At 34.8% G+C, this 24,209-nt stretch overlaps 1 protein-coding gene across 1 annotated transcript in view; it reads right to left on the reverse strand.

Moving 5' to 3' along the window:
• Positions 1 to 21,870, reverse strand: part of smad10a (SMAD family member 10a) — a 44,105-nt gene extending 22,235 nt beyond the window's left edge. The window contains exons 1-5 of the mRNA XM_073821415.1: positions 21,634 to 21,870; positions 5,698 to 5,872; positions 5,539 to 5,562; positions 3,212 to 3,433; positions 2,922 to 3,128 (exon numbers count right to left, since the gene is read on the reverse strand). Of these exons, the coding sequence (XP_073677516.1) occupies positions 2,922 to 3,128; positions 3,212 to 3,433; positions 5,539 to 5,562; positions 5,698 to 5,872; positions 21,634 to 21,870 (865 nt within the window). The remainder of the gene's footprint in view (positions 1 to 2,921; positions 3,129 to 3,211; positions 3,434 to 5,538; positions 5,563 to 5,697; positions 5,873 to 21,633) is intronic.
• Positions 21,871 to 24,209: the final 2,339 nt, after the last annotated feature.

The raw sequence follows: 24,209 nt of genomic DNA on the forward strand, positions 1-24,209 counted from the left end.
GCAGTAGTGATTCGTTTGGAGCCAGAGTCTGCGGAGTAGAGATTCATTTTGATCCAGAGTCTGCGGAGTAGAGATTCATTTGGAGCCAGAGTCTGCGCAGTAGAGATTCGCTTGGAGCCAGAGTCTGCGCAGTAGAGATTCGCTTGGAGCCAAAGTCTGCGCAGTAGAGATTCGTTTGGAGCCAGAGTCTGCGCAGTAGTGATTCGTTTGGAGCCAGAGTCTGCGGAGTAGAGATTCATTTTGATCCAGAGTCTGCGGAGTAGAGATTCATTTGGAGCCAGAGTCTGCGCAGTAGAGATTCGCTTGGATCCAGAGTCTGCGCAGTAGTGTCGTGAGGTGGAGCCGCGGTATCAAAGCCCCACCCAAACTCCAGCAGACCCAAACGCAAGATCACAATCATGACACCACACCTTGTTTTTATACCATCAAATAACTTCCCAAAAGCATGTTTTTAATTACTTTTTAAAAATGAACACTTGAACATGAATCATAAGAACTACCTCACACAATGGAGTCTGCGCAGTAGAGATTCGTTTGGAGCCAGAGTCTGCGCAGTAGAGATTTGTTTGGAGCCAGAGTCTGCGCAGTAAAGATTCATTTTGATCCAGGGTCTGCGGAGTAGTGATTCGTTTGGAGCCAGAGTCTGCGCAGTAGAGGTTCATTTGGAGCCAGAGTCTGTGCAGTAGAGATTCGTTTGGAGCCAGAGTCTGCGCAGTAGAGCTTCGTTTGGAGCCAGAGTCTGCGCAGTAGAGATTCGTTTGGAGCCAGAGTCTGCGCAGTAAAGATTCATTTTGATCCAGGGTCTGCGGAGTAGTGATTCGTTTGGAGCCAGAGTCTGCGCAGTAGAGATTCGTTTGGAGCCAGAGTCTGCGCAGTAAAGATTCATTTTGATCCAGGGTCTGCGGAGTAGTGATTCATTTGGAGCCAGAGTCTGCGCAGTAGAGATTAATTTGGAGCCAGAGTCTGCGCAGTAGAGATTCATTTTGATCCAGAGTCTGCGGAGTAGAGATTCATTTGGAGCCAGAGTCTGCGCAGTAGAGGTTCATTTGGAGCCAGAGTCTGCGCAGTAGAGATTCGTTTTGATCCAGAGTCTGCGGAGTAGAGATTCATTTGGAGCCAGAGTCTGCGCAGTAGAGATTCGCTTGGATCCAGAGTCTGCGCAGTAGTGTCGTGAGGTGGAGCCGCGGTATCAAAGCCCCACCCAAACTCCGGCAGACCCAAACGCAAGATCACAATCATGACACCACACCTTGTTTTTATACCATCAAATAACTTCCCAAAAGCATGTTTTTAATTACTTTTTAAAAATGAACACTTGAACATGAATCATAAGAACTACCTCACACAATGGAAACCATCTTTAGATTAAATGGAGAGGGCAGGGTTTATGACCTATACTGCAGCCAACCACCAGGGGGCGATCAAAACGTTTTGGCTTCACTTTTCGGGACTTGTGCATCACACTTGGTCTTAGCCATGACTGTCCACAAACCAACAGCAGAGAGCTTCTGTTTTTCACCTGCTAAGTTGATTAAAACTAGCCTGGAAAAATCCAGACCCTAATCTATTAAGATTAAGGGTCTGGGATCGAGCAATGAAAACTGCCTAACTCGAGGGGCGGCACCAAGCATGCATTTGAAACTCTAACTGCACGCAATTGGATAACGCCACGACCAATCACAACAATACACGCTTAGCTACCAGCAGAGCTAAATGATGTTTCATTAACAAAGTTCGGGAGAAGCGCGTCAGATGCTTAGCGTAAACATCACAAGTCAATCAGCGCCATAGGTTTAAATACAGCTGACTCACCTCAATTCACTCGATGGTTTATCAGTAACCCTCCACCACCCCATCTCATCACTCCGAGTTCTCACTACTCCTATTGGGGGGTAACGTACTTTGGGTTCGGGCCACTCCCGAGCTCGGAGCCCTTCACCGGACAGCACGCCAAACATGCACTACTATTCTCCGGCTACTTATATGTAAGCGTGAACTCGTGAACTGATAGATTAAACTTGCTGTATCCAGTCGGCAAAACAGCAAAAACGTCCTTCTTGCAAAGGAACGATTCGAGTTTTCGGGTTTTCTGTTCCTCTTTTATATGGAAAGCCAAGTCTAACTCGTTCATTGTAGCGGCCAAAGCCGTTTCAAACAACTTGTTGTTCATCTGTAGCGACAGCGATCTTTCAAAGTTTACTATATGATTCGAACGTCGCAGTGCTGTCATCATCAGCTTAGCTCGCCTCTGGCCCGCCTACATCAGATACACCGGTTTGATTGGTTCCCACAATTGCTTACATACTGCAGTAACCTGCATCATTGCTCGATGCCAGAGTGTCTTGCAGAGACAATTCAAATTGTGCTCTCGCGAGACCTCTGGATTTCCAGGGTAGATTAAAACAGCTGTTCCCAATGAATCAGGGTAATTAGGATGCTTTAGAACAGCTTGGACTATTTGGAATGGTATAAAACTTTTGGATTTTCCCATAGACTGTGGAAGTTTGCAAAGGGCATAAATAATTTTGGCCATGCCACTTTTTGTTCAAATGTAAATAAAAGCAGAGAAATATTTTTTTTCCACAATGATGCCTCTTGTACATCGTCCTATTATCTTTTGGGAGAAGCCTGTGTCATTTCCAGTCAAAAAAAAAAAACTTGCTGGTTGAATAAAAGTAACTTGAAGTCAGAATTTGCCAGGGGTATGAATAATTTCGGGCATGACTGTACATATTTCAGATGAATAGCCACATCTGAGGTTGATGAATGATAATTTACAGATAATAACATTTTGGTTGACCAAGCCTCTTCTCGTCGACTAAAGGTTAGTCAACTAATTGTAACACTTGTCAAAAACTGAACACAAACAGGATTTATCCTTGGTCACCTTGTGAATAGTTAGGACAGGGTGTAATACTCACTGTGAAAGGAACCTTGTGTTTGGGAGTGTTTGGCACTGTTGTAGCCGTTCTGGTTGGGTGGAGGCTGGGGTGGGACGGGGGTCTGTGGGGGTCCATGTGTGGGAGTGGAAGGGGGTGGTGTAGGGGTCATGACTTGACCCTGAGGAGACGCAATCTGTAGTAAGCCTTCACCATGACCTCCCTGCATCGGCATCATAGAGCCTGAAGCTGAAAGACACGAGAGTATGAAAGATGACACTGTTATCACAACAACGACTCTGAGTCCTGTGTGGCCAGGGGTCAGCGCTCACCGGTGGGGGAGAGGGGCATGTTGGAGTAAAGGGTGACTGGAGGGGGCGCGCGGCTGGGTTCAGAAGGCAGCTGTAGAGGAGGCAGTGGCTGGCCGTAGTGGTCCGGAGGAGGGAGCTTCATCGCCCCCTGGTGGTCCTGCTGGGGAGGAGGCAGGCCTGGGGGAACGTCCATCTGAATGCAGTCGTGGCTGTATTCTTCCTTTATCAGTCTGCCAGTGGGACCTACATACCAGCCAGAGGAAACATTGAATACATTTTACTGAATCAGTTCACTAAAAAAAAAAAAACTCACAGAATCTTTCGGGACCTAAACGAATCAGTGAATCTTTTTTGAACCTGTGTGGTATGGCAAGTCTTTTTTGTAGATAAAATAACACTGTTCATCATCATGTTTCCAATTAGGGTTGCACTGAAAGTTCGGCTGCCAAAAATATGTGGCACGCCACTCAGCCCAGCGGTGTTCAGCGCACAGGTTTCACTCTCCATCTAGCAGTTGCTCAATATTCTGCTCTGTAATTGTGCAATTGGCTTATATACCACTCATGCTCGCCAAAAAAAAAAAAATAAATAAATAAATATAGCTCAAACAATAAAAAAATAAGCTGAAATAACATGCCAATAGAAAATTTCTATGTAGTACACATTCCTGTTTGCAAAATGGCAAAACCCTCTCATGACACTATGCTCTGCTCACATGCTCTGATAAAAAAAATAAGTTTTGTAAGACTTTGCATTATTTGGATAATATAGAAAAAATTGTTATATCTGTATATATATTTTGTAGCACAGAACTGAATAAAAATAATATATTGATATTAATATAATAATATAATAATATAAATAATAATATTAATTGATATTTAATTTTTGGTCAAATTTTATTGTTAGTTTTTAATAAAAGTGTGGTTACTTTATTGGCTTATGTTTTTATATTGAGTAACTTTTAAGAAGTTTTATAAAATTACTTTTGATTCATCCCTATTTTCAATATATTTTGTAACTTAAAAAAATAAAATAAGAAAGTCTAAAAAATTACTTTAGATTATTTCATAAAGTAATAAATAATTATTACAAAGCATTTTTCATTTCAGTTTTTGGCCAAGTGCATCCAGAATTTTCAATATCTGTTTCAGCCCAAAATTTTAATTTTGATGCATTTTGATGCAATTTTGTAGTTTTATCTGTTCATTAAGGATTTTAATAAATAAAATAAAATAAAATAAAATAAGAAAGTCTTATAAAATTATATATGTTATATATGGATTGGAGATTGGAGTAATGATGCTGATTACAGGAATAAATGACATTTTTTAATATATATTCATACAGAAAACAATTCTTTAAAATTGTAATAATTTTTCATAATATTACTATTTTTACTGTTTTTGATCAAATAATAGTAGCCTTGGTAAACATAAGAAACTTCTTTCAAAAACATTTTAAAAATCTTAATTAATCCAAACATTTGATTGGTAGTGTATATAAATATACATGTAACCCAGGACCACAAAACTAGTCAAGGGTCATTTTTTGGGGAAAATGAGGGTATGACGGTGCAAAAAAAATCGAAATATTAAGAGAATCGCCTTTAAATTTGTCCAAATGTTGTTCTTAGCAGTGCATTCTACTAATGAAAAATTAAGATACAGTACAGACCAAAAGTTTGGACACACCTTCTCATTTAAATGAATAAGAAGGTGTGTCCAAACTTTTGGTCTGTACTGTATATTTTTTCTGTTTATTAAAGTTTTTTCTCTACATTTGTGCAGTTTTCAGTGTGTTAGTGATATTTTTTTAAATATATATAAATTAATAAATAAATGGGTTTATACAAAAACTGCTTTTTTATGTAAAATTCACTTTATAAAAGACCCACATTTCTAACTTTAATTCATGGGGATAACATGGATAATTTCACATGGTTTTTAGTGTAAGATTTTTTGGAAAATCCAGTTTTAAAAGTAAAAAAAAATAACTTTTACCAGTAGGTGGCTGCAGAGCTCCACTATTTGCTATTTGACCACCTGAAAGATATTTTTTTCAGTTGAATTCATATCTACAGTACAGACCAAAAGTTTGGACACACCTGAATGAGAAGGTGTGTCCAAACTTTTGGTCTGTACTGTATATTTATGGTAGGAAATTTACAAAATATCTTCATGGGACATGATCTTTACTTAACATCCTAATGATTTTTGGCATAAAAGAAAAATAGATCATTTTGACCCATACAAAGTATTTTTGGCTATTGCTACAAATATACCCGTGCTACTTAAGACTGGTTTTGTGATCCAGGGTCACATATAATGATTATGTGCATAACTTACCCGTGTTTTGAAGACTAAGACCCACTTGAGATGAGAGAAAAAAGGCAAAAGAGAAAAACATATTACAAAATGTTTTAGAAAAGATAGACAGTGAATTTTTCCAGACAGAAGAAGTAATGTCTTAGTTCATGGTGATGAATGAAAGCACAGCAGACTCACCGATGCCTGGTGACACCACTCTCTCATAATGGTAAGGGTTGACACAGACATTATCGTATTTGAGGTCAAATGCATACTGGCAGAATTTCACATGCTTGAGCTCATTCTTGTGAAGGTCAGGCCAGCGCCACAACCGCGCATAGATTACATGAGGAAAACCTTTACGACCGGCAACCTACAGAAAGAAAAAGAAAAGGAATAATTAATCATGATTACAATATAGTGTGATAATACTGAAGGAAACGGTATAATCTGTTAAGTAATGCACAATAATAACAACAGAAAATTCTAAAGCAATTAAAACTTTGAATGTTTGAGGCGCAAATATAAAACCTTTATTAGTTGTTTAAATATTTCATACAATTCGAAACAATTCAATTCAGATAATTTTCAAAAACATTGACGAATACAACATGGTCTCTAAAACTAGGTCATGATTTGGTTTAATTTGGTTATTTTGTTAAATTTCATAATCATCATCTGTGATCATTTATTATTTATTAAATAATATTAATTTACTAGTTTAACTTAAATAAACTATAGTATTTTATTTTTACAATTTCGGTTTGCATTGTAAATGTTGCTGATGTTTTAGTAATTTTAATAATTCTACATAACCTATTTAATTTATTTCAGATTTTTACATTATATTGATAAATGTATATTTATATTAATTAATTTCAGTTATTATTAGTTATTTCTAAGTTTTTATTGCAGCTTTATTTCAACTACTTAAATTCATTTTTAATACTTTCAGCTTTAGTTTGTATTTTAATGATGTATTTTTACACCTTAAGTTAGCATATTTAAACTGTGTGAAATGTTTAATTTTAAAATCACAGTTTTTAAAATTAAAAAATATTTTTTTATATAATGTACACTACCAGTCAAAAGTTTTTGAACAGTAAGATTTATTAATGTTTTTTTTTTTTTAAAGAAGTCTCTTCTGCTCACCAAGCCTGCATTTATTTGATCCAAAATACAGAAAAAGCAGTAATATTGTGAAATATTTTTACTATTTAAAATAACAGCTTTCTATTTGAATATATTTTAAAATGTAATTCATTCCTGTGATCAAAGTTAAATTTCAGCATCATTACTCCAGTCTTCAGTGTCACATGATCCTTCAGAAATCATTCTAATATGCTGATTTGCTGTTCAAGAAACATTTTATTATTATTATTATTATTATTATTATTATTATTATTATTATCATCATTATCAATATTTAAAACAGTTGGGTACATTTTTCAGGATTCTTTGATGAACAGAAAGATCCAAAGATCAGCATTTATCTAAAATAAAAACTTTATACACTACACTATTCAAAAGCTTGAAGTCTTGGAGTTTATTTATTTATTTAATTTTGGGGGAAAGAAATTATAGAAATGAATACTTTTATTCAGCAAGGATGCATTAAATTGCCCAAAAATTATGATAAAGACATTGCTAATGTTACAAAAGATTTCTATTTCGTATCAAATGCTGTTCTTCTGAACTTTCAGTTTATCGAAGAAACCTGAAAAACATACTCATGGGTTTTCAGATTAATCAGATTCATAACCAGTGTTGTTTTCGTCAACGATGACGATGACGAAATCATTTCGTTGACGCAACTTTTTTTCATGACGATAACGAGACGATGACGAGATAAAAATGGCTCGTTGATGACTAAAACATGACGAGACGTGTGTGTGTTTTCGTTGACGAGACGAGAATAGACGAAAATGTTAGTGGGTGGTCCGTCAGACGTTTAAAATGCACGACATTTCTGCTTATTGTGCATGCCAATTAAAACCTAAAAAGTATCTGCCGCTATGGCAAGCCGTTTTAGCATTAAATACTCTTTGCCATACTAGTATGCTATGGCAAGCCGTTTTAGCATTCTATCCTTGTTTGGTTACGCCCACCACCTGGTGTGCAGCGCACAACGTGCTCAACACGTCACATTGTTGTCACTCAGACAGACAGACGATTAACCATGATGGCGGCAGTTTGCACATTATTTCAAATATATGTCTTTTATGTCTAAAACCATTCCTTCATTATTGTAATTATTGGTGAAAATAGTTGATCCGGAAGCTCACAATGTGTTGAACTATAGATCTGCTATTTTCACAACTTATAAGTGACACTACCAAACAGCAAAATACTTACTGACCTACATTAATTTGTTAAAAGACTACTTTTCCCCCTTTTTTTGACTAAAACCTTTATGACTTTTCGTCGAAAACTACAACTATCACATATAGAAGTGACTAAAATTTGACTAAAACTAATAAGCATTTTAGTCCAAAAGACTAAGACTAAGACTAAATCTAAGATGGTTGTCAAAAACAACACTGTTCATAACAATAAATGTTTTTGAGCAACAAATCAGAATATTAGAATGATTTCTAAAGGATCATGTGATGCTAAAAAATCTGCTTTGAAATCACAGGAATAAATGACATTTTAAAATATATTCACATAGAACACAGTTATTTTAAACAGTAAAAATATTTAAAATGTTCAGTTTTTGCTGTGCTTTGGATCAAATAAATGCAGACTTGGTGAGCAGAAAACTTTTGACTGTGTGATTAATTTCGGTTGACTATCGATTCCTCATACTCCTCAGAAAAGGCATTGTTTTAAATTTTACTTTTGGCCTGTATGTCTGAGAGACAGGAACCGAGATCAGGAACTGAACAAACTTATGTCGCCCATATGCCTGATGTGGCTCTGTGCATTGGATCACATGATATATTGCAATGCCACTCTGACAAGCACAAGTCAAACTTCTGCTAAAGACACACCAAAACTATTTTAACATAGCAGGTAGCGACAGGAAAGCAGTAGTATGACAAAAGAGCGTCACATGATCCTAAAGGCTCAGTGAGCGTAAGGTCATTTGTTGAGTTTTAAGTGCGTATCACAGCTGCCTGTGTGTGTTTAGAGTAGCGGGACAGCGGGGAGGACGTGTGTGTGATATGATAATCCTCTGTAGATTAACACTAAAGGCATGACACTACAGTTGTGTGCTAGCAGCATGATACTAGAGCTGAGCAGAGGGATAAATCCAGCTGTCAGTGCCATTTAGGGCGACTGACTGAAACAGAGACACAAATGTGGTGGGGCTGCTAACCAAAAGGGCCAGGGTTCAAACCCCAGAGTGGACAACAAAGTCTCACTGGTCACTAAAGCCAACTTACACCAGGTGGACATCTCCTTTAGAAGTGCAGTGTTTCCCATTCATTAACTAGAGTGTGGCGGCCCCCCACAGTCTAATCTGTCCCGCCACAGTTTCATAATAAACCGAAAATATATTCATACTCGTCATTTTAACATAAAACGTCTCTAACGTTGTGTTTCGTGCCATCGCTTTGGCAAAGTGTCCGTCAGACGAACTAAGCGTAATTATGGCGTTATCCTCTCATCAAGTCTGTTTGCGCTGCTTGTTTCAAAGCGAAGCGCGCACTACATTCATTTGGCTCCTTTGATTGAGCGCGTTCACACGCACGTTCTTAAACCGAAAGCGCACGGTCATGTAAACGCGGTAACCCGTTTCTTTTACCGGTGTTACGGTTTAACTGGTTACCGTGTTATCTGGTGACCAACTTCCTGATTCAGGTATGATGGACCAAACGCTGCAGATTCGCCGATTTTGAAAGCACAAACTGACGTGATATTAAGCTGTCTAATAAACGCACACTTGCTCATTACATGTTTTTGATATTCTTGTAAAGATGTCAAATTATTGGTATGATCGCCCGTAGCGGCTGAAATACGGAAAATAAACAAAAAAGTCTGTTTGGCACGGGTCTCGAACACGCACTAAAAATAGTCACTCTATGAAGCGACAGTAACTCACTGCGCTACCGAGCTGCTTTAATTCAGCTGCGGATTTTTGGATACAAATCAGGATTTTATTCTCAGCGTGATATGCAGCTGGCTGAATAAAAGAAATGTGCCCGTGTTAACTTGTGACCTGTGTTTACTGTTATGAAAACAAATATTATTCGTCAATTCTGACTTGAATCCAAAAATCCGTGATTGAATTAAAGCAGCTCGGTAGCGCAGTGCGTTCATTGCTGTCGCTTCACAGCGCGATTATTTTTAGCGCGTGTTCGAAACCCGTGCCAAACAGATATATTTGTTTATTTTCCGTATTTCAGCCGCTAATTTAGACTTTTACAACTAAAAAGAGGACCGAGTTCCCTTTAAACTTTAATTATAAGACAATTCACCAGCTTTGCACTGAACCTGTGTTGGAGTTCTCTCAAAGTGCACCAGAGAGATGAATTTAACTTTAAAATGTACAAAATTTTCTTACGGGGGGCATGCCACCGGACCCCCTTACAGGGACTGGGGTCCACCCACCAGTCTCCAAAAATCCTGTGGGAAACACTGGAAGTGCAAATGCTAAATTATTCACTATTAAAAATTACTTTTTTTTTTTTGTCATGTTGGTTTGACTCTTTTGCAAGTTGTCTGAGCAGTACAAACTAATTTCTCTATTTTAAAACCAAAGCCTTACAAGCCAACAAATATAAAATAAAAAGAATGGCAGATGTTTAGGCCAAAGTGGGTGAAGATGAAAAATCTTTGTCATTATTTTATCTTTTTTTTTTTTTTAAACCCAAGATAGGCTACATGTTACAAATACACATAATACACAAATAAAACAAACAGTGCTTTAATTTTTACACACAGTAGGTGTATTTATCAGTAGCATCCAAGAAAAGGAATTAACAATTATAAAAAATAAAACACTATATACACTAAATACATCAATTATACATTGACTCTTATTAAAGCAACTGTATTAAAGTTCTTTGGTCAACAGCAGTGAGTGATTTTTCTTTGTGTTTTGTTTTATTACTCTGCTATCACCCAAAAATGACAATTCTGTCATCATTTACTCAGGTTTTTTTAAACAAAATATGTTGAACAGAATGTGGCTAACCAAACATTTGCTAGGTCCCCAGTTACTTCCATAGTATTTTATTTATTTTTTCCCACTTTCTAAGTAAGTGGGGAGCTACTGTTATCCACATGCTTCAAAATATCTTCTTTTGTGTTCAGAACAAGAACAAAATTAATAGAGGTTTGGGGCAACATGTGAGTGAGTACGTTTTTGAGTGAACTGTCCTTTTAATGACAGGCGGCATCTTTAGTTTTGTCGCTTTAAGAGCTGCACGCATCTAACATAAAGGTGCGCATCAGTTTTTCTCTCAGCTGTTTACTTTCACTTTAGACAAAGCCAACTGTGTTTATATGTAATCCTTGTGTGTGTTTTGACACTATTAGCAAATCAGATGCAAAAGATAGCTTAGTCCAGTAATCAGGCGCTGTTTGACAGGCTTTTAGTAAATAATGTACTTTTGTGATTGCGAATATGTGCAGCGTCCTGTGAATAAATGTATGTTTTGTTGTACAGTATATTTAGACAGAGGCACACTGAAGCACAATACTACAATATTTCGCAGATTGTGGAGATGTTTTAATCGTCCAAGATTAAAAATCGTCACATCGCACACCCCTACATTACTTATCTGTGTTCAGAAACACATCTGCAAACGCTGGTGAAATGGTTCTGATGAATACTACCAAACATCTACTAACGCAATAAGCATGTGTTAGTGATTTTACTGTGGTTTTTGGCTTTTGTTGCTTTACAAAACCCCTAAAAATCCCTTAACATACAGATAAGTATCGTTGGAAAACCCCAACACCAACTTGTGAGTAGTTTCAGTGTTTATTTCTAAATATCAACAGGTTATGTTAATAAAATACTTTTCCTTCCCCATTAATAGTATAAACATCTTAATAAATATTGATATCAAAACCAGAAAGAGCTTAGAAAGAGACCTTAATGCACTTTACTGCACTTATATTGCAATTAAATGAAAATGTATTACAGTTTTACATTATATTAAATGCAATTAGCTAAATCTTAGAGTGCTTTTTAACCCACTTAATTAGGACTACATCTTTATATGTAATTTTATAGTTGTCTTTGATAATTTTGTTAAAGTGTATTTGCTGAATGTACTGACAAGCATTTGCACCAAGCTAAAATATAGTTTATAGTCATTTCTATTGAAACTTTTAAGTCATGGACAGTCAATCCAAAACTTATTCAGAGACCTTCAACATTTCTCACATTATCAGTTTATTCACTGTAGTTTAGAAAATGGTAATAAAATATGACAAGAGCTCAAGAGTTAAAGTGTGTCAGAACAAATTCATTTTGATAATGTCAGATAACTTTGATAGAAAAGTATGTAATTGATTACAAATCAACCAAAAATTCTGACAACTGTTAGTATGACAATTAATACTTTGTTGACCAATTGTTGATCAAGCAATGCTTAATTTTGTTCAGTCTGCGGTGTAAAAAGTTTGCATTAGCAATTAAAGAAAAAAACATAAGCAAAACATGGTCAGGTCAAAGTGTCTGAATAATTTTGGTCCCAAATAATTATCAATTTTACTTGTAGTCCACTTTATGAAGAATTTTTAGGTATAATGTGTCACAGTTTACTTTATTTTGCTGTCCTAACTTACACAAATGAACTATAGTGTCCTGCACCCACTGATCATTTTTTAATGCTATCTGGTGTCTGAACAACTTTTGGTTTGACTTTATTTAAATAATTTTGTATTTGCACATTTTAATGAAGTGGCATTTTGGTACATTAAAATATAATAACATTAAATGCAATATTGAATAACACACTACAGTTATAAAATAAGTGCACTTCTTAAACCATGATAAAAAAAAAATATTAAAGCATTATTATTCATTCAATTATTAAAGCAACTTGCAAGTAAAACTTTTAATTTGCCCTGAAAGTGATGAGAGCGAACTCTAAGTGCACTTTCGTAGCCTTTTATTATTTTATATGATCTGCTATTTTTTATGTAATTTGAAGCACACTTCAAGTGCACATTTAATACAAGTAAGTGTTTCTTTTGCCACAAGGGGTCACATAGTAAAATACACTAAAATAAACTAGTAAATTACCACTGGGGGGTGAAAACATTTGAACAGAATGGAGATGTGTACATTTTCTTACTTTGCCTAAATATCATATTTTTTTCAATTAGTACTACGGAAGATACTTACATGTTTCCCAGAAGACAAAATGAGTAACATTTACCCTGATCTTCAAATTCAAAACATTTTCGCCCCCTGGCTTTTAATGCATTTTGTTTCTGGAGCATCACTGAGTGTTTGAACCTTCTGTAATAGTTGCATATGAGTCCCTCAGTTGTCCTCAGTGTGAAAAGATGGATTTCAAAATCATACAGTCATTGTTGAAAAGGGTTCAACTATTATTTTCTCTTGTGGACTATATGTAAACATCTTTCATATGAAATTTCTTATTCAGGTCAGTACTAAATAATTACATGCATTTTGTATGATCCCTCTTATTTTGGTAAAATAATTAACATTTTGAAGATTCTGAAAGGGGGGTGTAAACTTTTGACCTCAACTGCATAAATAATATTTCTAAAATTCAAAAAGAAAAAAATTACAGTTTATATACTTTTTAACCTCAAATGCTCGTCTTGTCTAGCTCGATAAGACCCTTCTTCCTCGGCTGGGATCATTTAGAGCCATTTGAAGCTGCATTGAAGCTGCATTTTGGAAGTTCAAACTCGGGGGCACCATAGAAGTCCATTATATGGAGAAAAATCCTGAAATGTTTTCCTCAAAAAACAGCATTTCTTACGACTGAGGAAAGAAAGACATGAACATCTTGGATGACAACGGGGGTGAGTACATTATCTGTACATTTTTCTACTGCGATTTTTTTTTCTTCTGAAAGTGAACTACCCCTTTAAGATATTTTGGATGAAATCCAAGAGCTTTCTGACCCTGCATAGACAACAGCACAACTAACACAACTAACACTAACACGTTCAAGAACCAGAAAGGTAATAAGGACATCAATAAAATATGTGACATCAGTGGTTCAACCTTATCTCTCTTAGTTCATTATCTATATTTTCAGGTTCAACACTGCAAAAAAATGCATTTCTTACTTAGATTTTTTGTCTTGTTTCCAGCCAAAATATCTAAATATTCTGAAATCAATAAGGATTTTGTAGACAAGTGAAAACAAGTCAAAATTAAGTGCGTTTTTGCTTGGAACAAGCAAAATAATCTGCCAATGGGGTGAGCAAAAAAAATCTTATTTCAAACAGAAATAATAGAAAATAATAATTTTCTTACCCCAATGGCAGATTACTTAGCTTGCACTTAATTTTGACTTGTTTTTCTGAAAACAAGACAATATTTTGTACTCGTCCAGAAAATCCTTATTGATTTAAGAATTTTTTTTTATATTATGGCTGGAAACAAGACAAAAAAATCTAAGTAAGAAAAGCATTTTTCGCAGTGAAATAAGTAAGGCTGGGCAAAAAATTGCAAGCCATCCTCTCTAAAGCTGTCAAAAGCTTCAGACATGTTTGCGAAGATTGTTTTATGCACAATGTGTGTCTTCTTTTGCTTGTAAACAAGACAGAATGCCGGCTCCTGATGTCACACGGACTATTTTAACAATCTCCTTACTACCTTTCTGGGCCTTAAAAATGGTAGCTGCATTGCTGTCTATGCAGGGTCAGAAAGCTCTCGGATTTCATCAAAAATACCTTCATTTGTGTTCAGAAGATGAACGATGGTCTTACAGGATTTTAACAACATGAGGATGACTAATTAATGACAGAAATATGCCTTTTTTTGTCTATGATAAGGTCAACAAAGGTGACATTATGTCTTTACGGCACCAGATTCTCTGTTCCTGCACATACACTGTTTTTGTGTGTGTGTTGCCTGAATATCATCACATCTTGTGTGTAAAGAATAGCGTGTACTATCTAGCAGCAGCCCTTCTACACAGAGGAAAAAATAGACGGCCTTAAGTTAACCCAGCCCCTTTCCTGTGTTTTAGACAAAACAACCTTCACAGCCTCTCCTCCACCCCTCCCTCTAAATCTGGCCATGCGAAAGGGTGGGGAAACTGCGCAGACGTCGTCTTTCTCCGTATAAACCTCCGCTTTTACTTTGAGGTTGTTGAGGTTTACAGTCAAAGGCCTTGTGATGAATGTCTCTCTTTGTAGCTGCTGTCAATCATCTAGTATCCACGGAGACCGATGCTACAGGCAGGAAGCTATAGCATTGGCTGAAGCTGCGACTGCATCCGTCTCCCATATGAAAGCCGTATGTTCAGATGTGGGTGGTGTGGATGTGATTAGCACCGGGCCTCAAAGCAACACCCAATCATTGCGTTTATTCAACGGGACAATGCTTTGATTATTTACATTGTCTGGCTTTATTTATCGCAGGATTCACAAATAGATTAGGGGAAACACAATTGTGTGAACAATGTAGGAAAACACACTTTCCAAAGTTATTCTAGACGGGGGGAAAGGGAGTTTATACAGCGGTTGACCGATGTGAGTTTTTAAACGGCCGATGCCAAAAGCGATTATCTGAGCAGAGCAGACGATAAATCTCTTTTCTGTGCTGATTTATGTGGAAAATCAGTGATTACATTGATAATCGCAAATTTTTTTTGTATTACAAGTTTTCTAAAATGTTAGGTTTTAATATGCAAATGAGGCATTATTTAAGGGGAGACACTGCAGGGAAAAACTGTTTTTTTTTTTATGCACCCGTCAAGTCAAGTTTGAGATTTTGGGCTTTTTAGTGTTTTTATGAAGTGTTTTTTCAGACTAGTTAAAAAAGAAAACATCCCAAAGACACTGTTAAGTGTTTCTTTTATAGCACTTTATCTATTTGTGTCAATAAATTTCAATTACAATACATATTTTTAAAGGCCGTTTTCTCAAAATTAGTTTTTCTCCTACAGAGCCACAAATCACACACACACACACACACACACACACACACACACACACACACACACACACCAAACTTTACATTTTACACATTACAAGTGTCTATATTCTAAAGGTTTTTACAGAGGGATATGTTCATATATAATATGCTTGATTTTATACAGCATTTTAATCCACCCAAAATGGTAAAAAAATACATTGTTTTCTGTCTGTTCAAAGTTGACAAGTGACAAAATGAGATACCCAAAATCCCCTCTGTAAAAACATTTGACTCTAATATGTCAAAAAAATTAAACAATAATTTTGAAACTGACTTCATCCAGTGTTTAGATTTTTGTACAAGAAATGTATGCAAATTAGCGCACATTTAATTAAATAATGCTCATTTGGATATTTAAACCAAACATTTTAGAAAACTTGTAATACAAAAAATAATGTTTGCAGTTATCAATGTAATCAATCAACTGAGTACGTACGGTGATAACTATTAGTTATTTTTTTACCCTATTCACCTGCAGTGTCTCGCCTTTATAAATATGCGCTAATTTGCATACATTTCCAGTACAAAAATCTAAACACTGGATGAAGTCAGTTTCAAAATTATTGTTTAATTTTTTGACATATTAGAGTCAAATGTTTTTACAAAAGGAATCTGTTGGGTATCTCATTTTGTCACTCCATAATTCAGAAAAACTATATATTATATACTATATATATTTTACACATTTTTGGGGAATAAAATGCTGTATAAAATCAAGCAAATTATATATAAAAAAAATCCCTCTGAAAAACCTTCAGGATATAGACAGGAACAAAAATGTAAAGTTTGGTGTGTGTAAGCGCTGCTGAAGTGGACATTTATGGCTGAGTGTAGGAGAAAAAACTCATTTTGAGAAAACAGCCTTTAAGAATATGGATTGTAATAGAAATCTATTGACACAAATAGATAAAGTATTGTAAAAGAAATACTTAACAGTGTCTTTGGAATGTTTTCTTTCCACTAGTCTGAAAAAACACTATGAAAAACCAAAAAGCCCAAAATCTCACGACAGATGAAAAGCATTAAAGCATGAAAAATCACTTAAGCAAAACATGCTCAGGTCAAAGTGGCTGAATAATTTGGTACCAAATTTTTTTATAAATATTACTGGTAGTCCATTATATTTTTTGGTATAATATGTCATATAGCATAAATTAACTATAGTGTCCTGCACCCACTAGTAAAAAAATAAAAAAAAATAGATTTGGTGTCTGAATAATTTTTGGTTTAACGGTATTTAAATAATTTAGTATTTGTAAGGATGAAGTGGCAATTTAGTACATTAAAATATAACAACATTAAATGCAATATTGAATAACACACTACAGTTAAAACAATAATCAAGTACTTTACATGTGATTTAGTATGTTAGTCAACACATCTAAATAAGTGCACTTCTTTAAACCATGATAAAAAATTATTAAAGCATAACGATTTAATGCAATTGCAAGTAAAACTTGCAAAAATTAATTGCAAAAATTAAAAGTCACGAGAGTGAACTCTCTCTGAGTGCACTTTCGTAGTCTTTTATTATTTTATATAATCTGCAAGTGCATATTTTTAAATATACTTTTAGGCTTTGAAGCACGCTTCAAGTGCACATTTAATACAAGTAAGTGCACTTCTTTTTCACAAGGGGCCACATGATAAAATACACAAAAATATATAGATAAACTAGTAAATTATCAAAATATACATTTGAGGTCAAAAGTTTACATCCCCCGTTCAGAATCTGCTAAATGTTCGATATTTTAGCCAAATAAGAGGGATCATATAAAATGCATGTTATTGTTTATTTAGTACTGACCTGAATAAGATATTTCACATAAAAGATGTTTACATATAGTCCACAAGAGAAAATAGCTGAATTTATAAAAATGACCCTGTTCAAATTTTTACATTCACTTGATCCTTAATACTGTGTTACCTGAAAAATGTAAACTGGTTATTCGACGAAATCTGTGCATTTTCACACAGGAATCACAACCAAAATGTTTCTTTATAAAAATCTTTGGATAAAACAAATATTGGATTATATATATTTAAAAAAAAAAAAAGCATAACCATTAAAAAGGAATCCAGAAAATTTATGCAAAAACTGAATTGCAGTTAAAATGTGTACCTTTCATGATTTCAATTAATTAGAAATGCTTTTTGATTTTTTTTTTTTTAATTTAACCATTAAAATAGAGTCTAGAATAATTAAAACAGAATTTGGTGAAAAAATAAAACAGATTTTATAGGGCCCTAAATATTGTTCAAACATTTGGGCTCAGTAAGATGTTTTTTTTTTTTTAATAAAAATGAATACAATGATGCATTAATTTGAACAAAAGCGACAATAAAGACATTTGACATTTGCATTAAATCAGCATCTTTGAATGATTTCTGAAGGATCATGTGACACTGAAGACTGAAGTAATAAAACAGAAATAGAATAGAAAATGGTTATTTTAAAATGGCAATAATATTTCACAATATTACTCTTTTTTACTGAATTTTTGATCAAATAAATGCAGCATTGGTGAGAGACTTTTTTTAAATATTAAAAAAAAAATTACCAACCCCAAACCTTTAACGATTAATGCACATTTAATACAATTTATTGATACCAAATTTGATGGAAATTTTAAATGATAGGAATTAAAGGAATTATTTTATACAATATATAATCAGAAAAGAGAATCAAGCCTTAGCTTGCAACAAATCAAACATTTATTTATTTATTGTAAAATAAATTAAAAGCATAAAATTAAAAGTTATTAAAAGCATAACCATTAAAATGGAATCCAGAAAATTTATGGAAAAACTGAATTTGAGGAAAAAATAAATGTATTTCATAAGGCATTGAAATTAAATTTTTTGTTAAACTTTTAATAAATTGCTGTTAAATTGTGTACCTTTTAACCACTAAAATAGAGTCTAGAATAATTCAAACGGAATTTGGGGAAAAAATAAAACATTTTATAGGGCGCTAAATATTGTTCAAACATTTGGGCTCAGTAAGACATTTAGCTTTGAATTACATTTTTAAAATATATTCAAATAGAAAACTGTTATTTTAAATGGCAATAATATTTCACAATAATTACTCTTTTTACTACCCTGGAAATCCAGAGGTCTCGCGAGAGCACAATTTGAATTGTCTCTGCAAGACACTCTGGTATCGAGCAATGATGCATGTTACTGCAATACGTAAGCAGTTCTGGGAACCAATCAAATCGGTGTATCTGATGTGTATCTGATGCCAGAGGCGAGCTAGAGGCGAGCTAAGCTGATGATGACAGCGCTGCGACGTCCGAATCATATAGTAAACATTGAAAGAGATCTACAGATGAAAACCAGTTGTTTGAAACGGCTTTGTTTGCAAGAAGGACGTTTTTGCTGTTTTGACGACTGTATATGGCAAGAGTTTAATCTATCAGTTAGCTCCGCTGGTAGTTAAGCGTATGGGGCGAACACGAAAAGGAACAGATCTGAAGCGGGCAATGCCAGACAGTCACTTGGTAAACTTACTGTAACGAAAAACTGAACTATTCAATAGTAATGCAGTAGCCTAACTGGAACAGGACGATATGTCTCCCTGCTGAATGAAAAGCTAGCGTCCATCCACATATTAGTTGATATAATGAATAGTTTGATCGGACCTAATTGTTTTATGAGGTTGATTCGGCTGTCGTAATTAATAGTTATTAATCTTGTCACATTGTTCATGTTATAACATTGAAATCCACTCTTATATGCTCACCGTCGCTCTGGATACGTCACACCGTGTATTGTTGTGATTGGTCTGGAGTTATCCAATTGCGTGCAGTGAGAGTTTCAAATGCAGGCTTGGTGCCGCCCCTCGAGTTAGGTCCTTTTCATTGCTCAATGCCAGACCCTTAATCTTAATAGATTAGGGTCTGGATTTTTCCAGGCTATCTTTTTACTGTATTTTTGGTCAAATAAATGCAGCATTGGTGAGAGACTTCTTTCAAAAATATATTAATGTATATTTAATACAATTTATTGATACTAAATGTGATGGAAATGTCAAATTATGGTTATTAAAAGAATTAATTTATACAATATTTACTCTTTAAAACAGAATCAATCTGCCTTAGCTTGCAACAAATTTATTATTATATATATATATATATATATATATATATATATATATATATATATATATATACTAGGGCTGTGCAATTAATCTAACTAAACTGCCTTATGTTATTTATCTTATTTACACGAAGGCATGTAATTTCTGTCTCTACATGGTCACGCGTTTACAATGTCTCCTCCGCGAAAACACAGACTGGATCGCGGACTCCATTCATAAAAACGGAATCTACTATAGCGCGGAATGCCACGGAATTCGTTGATTTTTGGATGAATAAATCAAAAGTTGGTCTGTCACTTAATTCAAATCGCGATATGGACTAGTGTCTGTGAAAACTGAAATGCAAAAAGACCGTTTTAATATGAATCCGGTATGTTCCGTTTGCCTCTGTATGTATGAATGGCGGAGACGCGTTTTATTTTTCTACTACACGCATACTGAAGCACACGCGACGCTCCCGCTAATTTTTGCCATTTGCATCTAACATGAACAGATAAACTCAATCTCCAAAGCTGCTGTGAGTGTCACTTTTACCGTTTCATTTGAGAAAACTAGCATCACATTATACTGAACACACAGAAACTTCACGGCAACCTGTCAAAATAAAAGTACGGTTTAACATGAAACAGAACAATATTAGTCTTGTATTACTTTTGTACAGTATAATGTAAGTGTTTATATATTCCTATTTAAATAATTTACATAGAACAATATATATGATAAAAAATTAATATTACAACCAGATTAACCACTTAATTATTATTTAAATGTTTTAAACTGAATATAATTTTTCTTCCATGTATTGATTTTAACAGTAAAAAGGGTTTATTTTTCATTTGATTAAAAATAAATAAATGTTTATGCTTTTTGATTATCAGAAAAATTAAAACACATAAGAATTTCTTTAAAAAAAAAAGAAAGAAAAAGATTGTAGAGCCCTCAAAATGTTAAAGTAGAGAGTTTTGGACTTATTTTTCCACTGAAATGAATGTTTTCGTTATTACACAAAGTAGGCTAAAGTACCGGGAAAAAAGTAACATGGCTAATTTATTTTATGTTGTCTGTTTTAAAGAGAATTTTACTACAGTTTTGTTTATTAAACTTAATAATATGTTATTTCATTGTGAAATGTTTTGTTATGCACTTCTTGTGCACTGAATACATTTAGAATGTATGTATGTAGCTTGTTTGAAAAAGCAAAAAGCAAAAAAAAAAAAACGCAAATAAAATCGCAATCGCAATATTCGTTCTCGTTCAAAAAAATCGCAATGATTATTTTGTCCATATTGCACAGCCCTAATATATACACACACACACACACATATGAAGAGTTCAGATGCAAGATGCATGTATAGGTTTCTATGTAAGTACTATATATATATATATATATATATATATATATATATATATATATATATATATATATGAAGAGCTCCAATGCAAAAGCTAAAATCCATTTTCGTCAAAAATGAGATAAACTGAAAGTGTGCATTATTCATTGAGACTCTTGGTACACTTGAAACTGACACTGAAACTTCCACTTCTCTTAAGCAGGATGTTGGACATGGATACTGCCAATAATCCCAAAATGGCCAATATCTCCCAAATAATGGACTTGGCCAATCTATCAATCTATAGCTTGTTTTTTGTGACAGACACATCTTCAACAGGTCCCATGAAACCCTTTAAACACCTTTACCATTGTGTCATGTCCAATCAAACCTTCACATTGACAGAGTGACAACCTAAAACACCAATTCAGCACCTGTCTGAAAAAGCCTGAGTAAAGCAGACAAGAAGCAACCTGCTAAATGATGACATGACTCATCCATTCAGTCCATTCAGCATTAACATTTGGAGGGATTTCTGTAATTCACTGCATTAAAGCATTAAAGCAAATGTTAATGCCTGAACGTCAGTTACTGTAAGCGTGCTTCACCTGTAGGCGTCCGTCCAGCGTCCTCTGGATGGTCACGCACTTGCTGGGATGGACTCCGTTGGTGGTGATGGCGGTGATGAGGGAGTCCAGCTCGTCCTTCTTCTCCTTCAGTTTCTTGACCAGGCTCTCGATGGCACGCTTGGCAAAGCCCTCGTTTTCGCCACCCTGCCTGTGGCACATGAGGCTGTGCACGATGCTGAGGCAGGCGTCATTACTGTTGGGAGGGTTCACGGACATCCTGCTGCTCTGACAGATGGGAAAACAGAACAGCAGCATCAACAGACATGACTCTCACACGCTGCATCTGGTATGCCAACACACTGTCAATGCTGTAGTAATGCTTCACAGACATTAGTGGTAGCATCGCTCAATATATCAGTTATAATTATGCAGTTTCCTAAAATATCTAGTGGCCTTTAAAGGTGAAGTGTGCTTCAGACCAAATTGCAAAAATAATGAATTTCCCAAACACTCACCACCTCCGTCTGACAGGATTTGGTTAAACAGATAGTCCTTTCATTGGTTAAAACAGATGAGCGGCTACGTTTTGATGGTATAGTGTACTAGTCTACTACCTATTTATTACTGCGTCTTATACACTTTATGCTGCCTACTACTTCCTGATTATAGATTTTCATTGCACCACGATAAACCTTTCAAAAGTGGGTAAACTTTGCATCCAGTTTTCATCTTGGAAGGTCATTTTGCGTTGAAGGCAAACAACTGATGTGCAGAAGAAAAATATTAAGCGTTTGTTCCCACTACTTTGTTGTTTTAGGTTTTGTTATTTTTTTATGGTTTTATAAATTAGTTTCCTCACTTTAGTTAAACTGTGTCCACATTTTTTCAAAAATTTTCTATTCTTTTAGTTCAGTTAGGACCATATTGTACAAATTGGTCCAATTGTTTTAGTGCAATTGTGGCCATTTATACAGACTCGCCCCATCGTTTTAGTTAAATTATGGCCATTTTCGTCCCATCATTTTAGTCCAATTGTGGCCTTTTATACAGATTTGTCCCATTGTTTTAGTTCAGTTATGGCCATTTACACAAATTCGTCCCATTTCTTTAGTTAAATTGTGTTCATTCATTCAAATTCGTCCCATCGTTTTAGTTAAACAGTGGCCATTTATACAGATTCGTTCTATTATTTCAGTTAAATTATGGCCATTTTCATCCCATTATTTCAGTACAATCGTGGCCATTTATACAAATTAGTCTCATCATTCTAGTTAAATTATGGCCATTTATACAAATCCGTCCCATCGTTTTGGTTAAACTGTGGCCATTTATACAATTTCGTCCCATTTTTTTATTTAAACTATGGCCATGCATACAGATTCATCCCATCGTTTTAGCTCAGTTGTGGCCATTTATACAATTTTGTCCCATCGTTTTAGTTAAATTATGGCCATTTATACAAATTCGTCCCAACAATTTAGATCAATTGTGGCCATCTTGTACAAATTAGTCCCATCATTTTAGTTTAATTATGTCCATTAATAAAGATTCATCCCATCGTTTTAGTTCAGTTGTGGCCATTTACACAGATTTATCCCGTCACTTTAGTTAAATTATGGCCATTTTAATCCCATCATTTTAGTGCAATTGTGGCCATTTATACAGATTCGTCAGATCATTCTAGTCAAATTATGGCCATTTACACAGATTTGTCCTATCATTTTAGTCAAATTATGGCAATATGATTTAATGTCCATTTATAAAGATTCATCCCATCGTTTCAGTTAAATTATGGCCATTTATACAAATTCGTCCCAACAGTTTAGTTAAATCGTGGCCTTTTATACAATTTTGTCCCATCGTTTTAGTTAAATTATGGCCATTTATAAAAATTTGTCCCAACAGTTTAGATCAATTGTGGCCATCTTGTCAATTAATCCCATCATTTTAGTTGAATTATGTCCATTTATAAAGATCCATCCCATCGTTTTAGTTTAGTTGTGACTATTTATACAACTTTGTCCCAGCGTTTTAGTTAAATTATGGCCATTTATACAATTTTGTTCCATTGTTTTAGTTAAACTGTGGCCATGCATGCAGATTCGTCCCATCGTTTTAGTTCAACTGTGGCCATTTATAAAAATTTGTCCCATCATTTTAGTTCAATTGTGGCCTTTTATAAAGATTCATCCCATCGTTTTAGTTCAACTGTTGTCATTTTTACAAATTTGTCCCACCGATTTAGTTCAGATGTGGTCATTTATACAGATTCGTCCCACCGTTTTAATTCAGTTGTGGTCATTTATACAAATTCATCCCATTGTTTAGTTAAATTGTGGCCATCTTGTACAAATTCATTCCATCACTTTAGTCAAATTGTGGCCATTAATACAAATTTGTTCAATTGCTTTAGTTAAACCATGACCATGTTGTAATGTTTTCATCTTGTTTTAAAATTGAGACTTAATTCTTATTTTGTGCCTGTCTTTTTAATTCTTTTTCCTCAATGTCATTTGTGTGTGTCTCTGTCATTTTGTATTATTAATTGTAGTTTGTATAAAAATGCCTCAAGTTCTGGTAGTTTGATCAGTCAAAAGAGTTTACTTTTCACACTG

This window comes from Garra rufa, chromosome 17, assembly GCF_049309525.1.
Source record: "Garra rufa chromosome 17, GarRuf1.0, whole genome shotgun sequence".
NCBI lineage: Eukaryota > Metazoa > Chordata > Actinopteri > Cypriniformes > Cyprinidae > Garra > Garra rufa.